An 8344-nucleotide genomic window follows, 5' to 3' on the forward strand; every position below is an offset into this window, starting at 1 on the left:
TGGACTGTTGGTCCCTCAAATAATGTTTGCATTTTCTATACATGTTGGTATTTCTTCCTCCCTGAGTAGCAGGCTTGGTGTTTAAATGCTCCCCCCACCCAACACATGCAGAACTGAACCATACTTTCATTCCGGCCAATTTTTTTGAATGTAGTTAGTTAACTATGCCCCTTCAACCAATTCTCCAGAGAATGTGTACACACTTCTTCAGTACAGTTTTGCTTGGAAGATTGTTTCACACAGGCAAGTTCACTGCCCTAAGTGTGTTCACTGGAGACGGCACAATTAGAGAACAGGCTGTCAGTGCACTGCAAGAGATTAACTTGGCTTGATAATTCATGCTGTGGGTGGTCTTCCTAAACTTTGATGGAGAAGCAGAAATACTGCCATTCTGGAAGGACAGATATGAGAGGGTGTGCGCTTTGGACAGTGTCTACTACTTACAATTCAAGATTGTTCCAAGTTTATCATCATAAACACTAGGGGACTCTTGATATGTTTATCTCTTCACAGAAAATATGCCTGAGTGTGGCTTATGATACCTGGCAGGCTAGGGACTGTGTGCTTTACAGAATCACCCAAATGTATAGATCAGGTAGGGTCATTTTGTAGGTTTCCTGAAGTATTTTAAAGTATTTTGAGTAGTAATAAAGTCTAAATTTTGAACAAAGCTTCCGAACACTGCAGGATTATTTTCTATATATGTATATAATGTGTACATTTGGGAGCACATGATAAGCTTTGGCTATTAAAACTGAGGTGGGACTGACTGATCTGTAACCAGCAGGGAGATTGCCTGGGAATAAAGTATACTAAAGGGTACCTAGTAAATTGGGGAAAGCCTTGAAATACACAATGAAGAATGAAATCAGCTGACCCAGTTAGGCAAACCCCATGCCTACCTCAGTTGTATTCAGTTCCTGAAACAGAAGAGCGAGAGGGAAGAAGATACTTTTAACAGTTTTTTTTTAATGAAACTGGAAGTATAAGCAATGCAGCAGCATTTAACACTACTATTCAGAAAAACAGAATGCAGCCAACAATTCAGTTATCCTGTACTATAAAGCGGTGATTCAGTTTGGACCATCATGTCCCAGCAACTTTGTTTTTTTTTTTAAAAAAAAACCCACAACAGAAGGCCATAGGTTTCCCATTGCATTTGAAATGTATACAACTAGATTGTACCATATATAGGAATGCACATTCAGCATAAACTAAGCTGAATAATCACCAAAAAAAAAAATACCGTATTGGTATTTTTTTGGGGTATTTTCTAAGCCAAATACAGATTATTGGGAGCCGAATCAGATTTTCTAAAGTTGATATCAATAAAAGCCAAAAGTATTCAGCTTTTGAACAAATTTAGAGTCCAGTGACACCTTTAAGACCAACAAAGTTTTATTCAAGGTATGAGCTTTTGTGTACATGCGCACTTTTTCAAATACATTGGAATGGTAGGTAAGGTTCAAACTTATAGACGGGCTGAATGGCAAATTAACATGTAACATGATGAAGATGTGCAAAGTCATCATGTTACATGTTAATTTGCCTTCTCCCCAGTGGAGCTCAAGGTGGCTTTCAATATAAATAAAACAATGATAAAAAGCACAAGAATATAAACTTAAACAACATTTATAAAAACAAAAAGTCACAACTTAAAAATCCAATTAGGACTGCCAATAAATACAAACCAATTCAATCAAATGCAGTCCTAAATTAAACTGTCTACAACTGCTTTCTGAAAATCAACAGTGAGAGGGGACACGTGTACCTCCCTGGGAAGGCTGATCTATAATTTTGGGGCCGCCACCAAAAATGCCCTCTCTTGTACACTCACCAGATGAGCTACTTTGATTGGTGGGATAGTCAGGAGGGCCTCTCCCTGCGATCTTAATTCCCAGGCAGGAACATATGGGAGAAGATGGTCCTTCACATACCCCAGTCCCAAGCCATAGCCATGTAGGGCTTTTAAGGACAAAACCAACACCTTGAATTGGGCTCTAGAGCAGATCAGTAGCCAGTGTAATTGCTGTAGTTATCGAGGTCATATGCCCCAATCAGCAGCCTATCTGCAGCATTCTGCACTAGCTGCAGCTACACTCTTCAAGCACAGCCCCAAGTAGAGCTCATCACAATAGTCCAGTCTAGATGTAACTACGGCATGGATCACTGTGGCTAGATCTGACTGGACCAGGAATGGTCACAGAGGACACAACAGCCAAGGCTGGGCAAAAGCACTCTGAACCACCATAGCCACGTGGTTTTCTAAGGTGATTGATATGTCAAGCTGCACCCCTAAACTGTGGACTTGGCTTTTTAAGGGGAATATAACCTCATCCAAAACAAGAGAGATCTCAAGTCCCTGATCTGCCTTTCTACTAACCCAGAGAATCTCTTGTCTTTTCAGGATTAGTTTTCAGCTTGTTCACCCTCATCCAGACCATTACTGACCCCAAGCACCAGTTCAGAACATCAGCAGCATTCTCAGAATTAGATGGAAAAGAAACATAGAGCTAGGTATTATCTGCATATTGGTGACATTGCAGCCCATAGGACCTGATGATCTCTCCCTGTAGCTTCATATAGATATTAAATGCTTTGGTGGGAAAAGATGGAATCCTGCAGCACTTCATGAGGCAGAGCAGAAATCCCCCAACACCACCCTCAGATAGGACTCAAACCACTATAACGCGGTGCCCCTGAGTCCCAGTGCCGAGAGGCAGCTCAGTAGGATACCATGGTTAATAGTTTCAAAGGCTGCTGAGAGATCCAGAACTAGCAGGGTCACCTTACCCCTGCCTAGTTCTCAATAGAGGTCATCAGCCAAAGCAGCCTCTGTTCCAAATCCTGCTCTGAAGGCAAACTGAAACAGATACAGAAAAATCAGTCTCTTCCAAGACCTCCTGATGCTGAGAGACAACAGCCTGCTCAAGCACCCTACCCAAGAATGGAAGCCTGGAGGCTGGCCAGAACTTTCCCAGCATAGTAGGGCTCAGGGACGTTATTTTCAAAAGAGGTCTCATCAGTCGCTCCCTGAGCACGAGCAGCACTCCCACTCTCAAGGAAGCATTTACCACTCCCCCTTACCCACTCAGCCATTCCCCTTTCGGCAGCTTTTATCAGCCAGGAAAGGCGAGGGTCAGGAACACAGATCGTGTCCACATCCTCTGGACCCACAAACTGAAAAGCATCCATATAGGTTGGACAGGCATCTGAACATGCATACACAATGGTATCTAACCTAGAGAGGATCTGGGCGATTCTGTCTGCAGAGTAAGTAGCAAATTGATCACAGCTGGCCATTGTGTCCAAATCCTTGAGGCTTATGCTATAAAAGTCCCCATCCAGTTATTCAAGCTGGGAGCCAGAGAAGTTTCTATGTAAAATCCCCTGATGAAGCATATAGCGAAATGAACAGTTTTATTAGATCTTCTAGAAGATCTAATAAAACTGTTCAACCTTGCACCTCCTTCCTCTTTTCTCCTACCTACCAGTGTGGCCTTATCTTCTTTCTATAAAAGTTCCCAAAACACAAGGAACAGCTCAGCTGGACAGTTATGGGCAGATGTGATGGTGGCAGAGAAATATATTATACTAGGAATAAGGCCCGTTTTGGAAATAAATACAATGAGCTCTAGAAAGAGGCTCTGGGTAGGTCCCAGCCTTGGGCACTCAGTGTCAATTTGCTGTGGCGACCTCAGCAGGGCATAATGACACAGAGTCCACTGTTTTCTCCAGAGGAACTATCTTTGCCATCTGAAGAGCAGTTGTAATTCTGCGTGATCTCCAGCCCTCAGCTGGAGACTGGCAACAATTGTTCCCCAGGAGGAAATGGCTGGTTTAGGAGCAGTTTCCACTCTGGTCTACCTCCATAGTTCCCCTGGCAGACAACCAGCTGGCTAACAAAGCATCCTGAGTGAATAATTCAGCCTGCAGCATGCCACAACTGACCTGTGACAGACTATACTGCCTTAAGAACATAAGAGACGCCAATGTTGGATCAGGCCAGGAATGTTGGATCTTGCCATCGCCTTCAAACTTGTTAGGCAAAATGGAGACCGCCCCACCAATAAGTGGAAAACCAAGCAAACCACACTTATCCAAACATTGTTGCTTCTATTCTGCTTGTTCAACTATAGTGCCTACAGATTAACTATAGATTATAATGCCTACACATATTTAAAAATATGTAAGGAAGCGGCTGCATGATATCTCAATACAACAATGATCAAACCCAAGCCTACCAAATATAACTGACAAGCATTTCCACACTACAAGGTTCAGATGGAGATCATTCTCCTACCAGACTTGCACAAGGTTTATCAATCTGAGCTAAAACTCACAGAGGTTTAATTCTAGAGCATGGTTCACAAGCTGAGGCTTGTCACTGAAACATATGCAATTGAGAAAAGAGCAAGGACTGATTTGAGGCTTTAATTGTCACTGATTTTTATCAGCTCATACAAGCAGTCTACCCACGTGAAAAAAGAGTTTATGTATTGCTATGGCAGACACCTCTGGGATCAAAAGCTCCAAAATGCACTCCCTTAATTGTGATAGATGCTACCAGATATAACTATTGGATTGAATATATAGCAAATGTTGAGCATGTGCAAACTCCCTTTCAACCCCAGTGGTAAAACCCAGCCAACCAGTACAAAGAAAAGGATTTCTGGACAGGCTGTGGGCCTTACACATTAACTTGAGCTGTAACACCTTTCATTTTAGAAAATGTCACCTGTATTCCTCATAAGTCAGGGACCTTCCTGTTTACAGTGGTTGCACATGCAGTGATTGTATATGCAGATTTTTGCTCTGTAGCATACTATGTGGCAGCCCCCAGCGACCGAAAAAAAGACAATGTGCATGCAAACTCATGGGACTATCTATACGGGTGTAATATAAACATGTACACTGAAATGCCTTCAATGCAGGATGTTCCCAATGTGTGAAGAAACTCAAGCTGCAATTGCCTACAAGTATATGTGCACAATTTATGAGGGAGGGGGGGGGGCAGCCTGGCAAAGCAGCCTCCCCATGTGCTTTTTGAGATCCTTTTTTCCCCAATAAAACCCCAACTTTATTTATTTATAGTAGATGACCCCATCTTTTCTTCCACCGAGAAGGCCAGGATAGGTTGCAAAGTATCAACCAAGAAGGAGTAAACAACACAATGAAAACACTTCTCATACATACACACTATGAGCCAATAACTTTTGGCAACAAACCTACTCTCCCCCCCCCGTAGGCAGAGAGGCATCTTCTCTCAAACCCAACTGACCCCCAGCCTGACACCTGCCCCCTCCCGCCGGCCCAGCTTCTGTACTTTTACCGTCCGTCACAGTCATATCGGCGACCTCCTCTCGCGGCAGCACCTCCAGCTGGAACGCTTTCGGACTGGGGTTGGAGAGATGCAGGCCGTCCAGGAGCTGTTCCTCGCTGAGGAAAAGCAGTTTCACGCTGCACTGCAGGAGCCGGGGCGGTGGAGTAGCCATGGATTCCTCCTCCCTCAGTCCAGCCAGCCACGCACAGCAGCTGAGGCCGCTAAAGAGGCTTGGTCCTGAAGGCAGCGGCGGCAGCTCCTCCTCCTCCGGGCTCCTTACCCCTCACGCGAGCAACTAGGGGAAGAACAACCCGAGAGGAGAACAGCGGAGAGACTGGGAACGACACAGACGTTGGCTCGGCTTCCCGGATAAACAACCTCCCCATCTGAGACGCCTCCTAGCCTCTTCTGGCATTTGCAGCAAATCAGGCTGTTTTCCCTCCTACTCCCCTGTAAAAACCCCGTCAGCCAAGAACAATTTACAGATACACACTGAGGGTACGTAATGTCGCTGTCTACATGCGTCGAGCAAACCCTGCGCTTAGCATTGTATGGACTGACACCTGCCGGCCACCTTTGAAAACACGCTTTCTGTAGGAGCTCTAAAATTGACACCAACAGAAGTGCACCCCGGGTATTTTTATCTTCCTAATTGGTTGTCTAAGCACTCACTCTCCAGATCTCTATATGCCAAAGCCATTTGGGGCAGTTATTACAGTGGCATGCCATCAGTGTTGGCCATGTTTGGTGGGACAGTAGCTATAATTAGGGTTGCCAGTATTTGTTTTACTGGCAGGGATTCTTGCCTTTAACAACTGCTGGGCAGGCAGAAATGAAGCAGGTGATGTTTTCCCCGGTGTGGAGAAGTGATAAGCAAAAGCTGTCCCTTCTGAATGTCTGTGGACTAGGTGTCCTGTTAAAAAGGCACACAAACTTTAACTACCATTGGATATTTTTTTCAGAGAAGTAGCTCTGATTAAAAATGCCCATTAAGGTAAAGGTTCCCTTGCTCGAAAGCCAGTCGAATCCGACTCTAGGGTTGCGGTGCTCATCTCCGTTTCAAAGCCGAAGAGCCAGCGCTGTCCGAAGACGTTTCCGTGGTCATGTGGCCAGCATGACTAAACACCAAGGTGCACGGAACGCTGTTACCTTCCCACTGTAGTGGTACCTATTTATCTACTTGCAATTTCTTGCTTTCGAACTGCTAGGTTAGCAGGAGCTGGAACTAGAGACAGAAGCTCACTCCCTCATGTGGCACACTCGGGTCTCAAACTGCTGAACTGCTGAACTTCCGACCTTCCACAGCCTGCAGTTCAGCGTCTTAACCACTTGAGCCACTGCAGCTCCTTAAAAATGCCCATTTCCTATATCTTATTTTGAAGCTCCAGAAGTAATGAGAAAGTAATGAGATAAAAATGTTATATATGTAAAATGCTTAGCAGCTAAATTTAAGATGTTAATATTCCATTTCAACTACTTAGGAGCCATATGTGGCTCTTTAATGTGCCTCCTGGAGCTCTTCTGACCACTATCCCCACTGTGGCACCTACTTTCAAGCAAGCAAGGCCATTCCCCTGTAGGGCTTGTGATTGGCAGATGGTTCCCACCTTGAAACAGCTGTTGTCACAAGGACTGGCGGACAGGTAAGATGTGAAGTTCAGGAGTGGAAGTAAAGTGCCCATCCTTTTCAACAACACCCCTACCCCACCCTTCTTTATAGCCTCTACACTCTCATCCTAAGACTTGGGCAGCTGTCAGGAAGACAGCAAGCTGGCAGCAGGCAAGAGGACAGTCTCCACCACTACTGCCGCAGTAGCCACCCAGGAAAACTGCAAGTTGGCCACAGTGGGGTGGTGATAACTTTATACTCCTTTTCTCCATGACCACCTTGCTCTTCTCCAGGAGCCTTGGCAGTCTCACCTGAAGTGCTGTTCTTCATCCTAAGGAGAAAGTGAGAAGGCCCACAGGAGAGCCCTTCCCCTCACTCCAGAGACACAAGGGCTGGCTAACTTTCAACCATGATTGGGAGAGATAACCCTACATGCCCAGAAGTAATCTGGTAATTTTAAAGGTTATAGTTATACATTTAATATTAAGAATTATATCTTTTAGTACTGTATCTATGTGTCTGAGGTGGTGCACAGAATATATAAATGTGTATATATATATATAGTAATCATATTACCCTTTTGACTGATGGTAATTGTGAATACGGTTCTGAAAGCCAGAGTGAGTACAACAAATATAAACCATTAATTATATCCTCACAGGACTGTAACCTACAGACAAAAATGGTCAAAGTAAATAAAACTACCTAAAGGGGCAAGATTGAAGGTCAAAGAAGACGAGGACGGGTCGCAAAGAGTCAGACTCGACTGTGCGACTGAACAACAACAAAAGGGGCAAAAGGGAAACCCACAACCTTATACTTGTCAAGAATCTACCAAATGTCTGAAGAAACAGAAAACGTTTGACTGGATGTCTAAAGGTGCTGTGGGGAGGGAGTCCCAAAGTCCAGGTGACAGTGCAGAAGAGGACCTGTCTTTGTTAATCCCTCACCTCTGAAGGTGAGTACCTGAAGGACAAAGTCTGTTTGTGAAAGGAGCAAGTAGTCCTTTAATATCCTGGTCCCAAACAATTTAGGGCTTTAAACTAACCAGTGCTTTGAATTATACCTGCAAGCAGCATGGAATCCATATAGCTCCTTCAGAATTGGAGAGAAAGATTCAAGACAACATGATAGTCAGCAGTAATGCCAGATTTCCTACTAAAGAAAGCTTCTGGACTCTCTTCAAAGGAAGTCCCATGTAGAGTGCATTGCAGTGGTCCAATCTGAATGAGATCAGAGCACAGGGAACATCCACAGGGTCACTGGTGTTTCTACTTGTAAATGAGGCTTATACAATATTAGATGCTGTGGTTAAAAAAAGGTCTTCCCTGCTGCATTAATGTGGGGAAAGGAGGAATCCTGAGAGTTGTTTTATAAGACTTGTTTTAAGCTACTGTGTGTTTTATGGTGTT

The 8344-nt window shown here is 44.3% G+C and overlaps 1 protein-coding gene across 1 annotated transcript in view; it reads right to left on the minus strand.

Moving 5' to 3' along the window:
* LOC107122836 (histone-arginine methyltransferase CARM1-like) overlaps window positions 1–5800 on the minus strand; it is a 99688-nt gene extending 93888 nt beyond the window's left edge. Inside the window, exon 1 of the mRNA XM_015425979.1 lies at window positions 5333–5800. Coding sequence (XP_015281465.1) covers window positions 5333–5495 — 163 coding nt within the window. The 5' untranslated portion in view covers window positions 5496–5800. The remainder of the gene's footprint in view (window positions 1–5332) is intronic.
* Between the last annotated feature and the right edge of the window lie 2544 nt (window positions 5801–8344).

The sequence above is a fragment of the Gekko japonicus genome, unplaced genomic scaffold (genome assembly GCF_001447785.1).
Source record: "Gekko japonicus isolate JY-2015 unplaced genomic scaffold, Gekko_japonicus_V1.1 scaffold31, whole genome shotgun sequence".
Lineage (NCBI taxonomy): Eukaryota > Metazoa > Chordata > Lepidosauria > Squamata > Gekkonidae > Gekko > Gekko japonicus.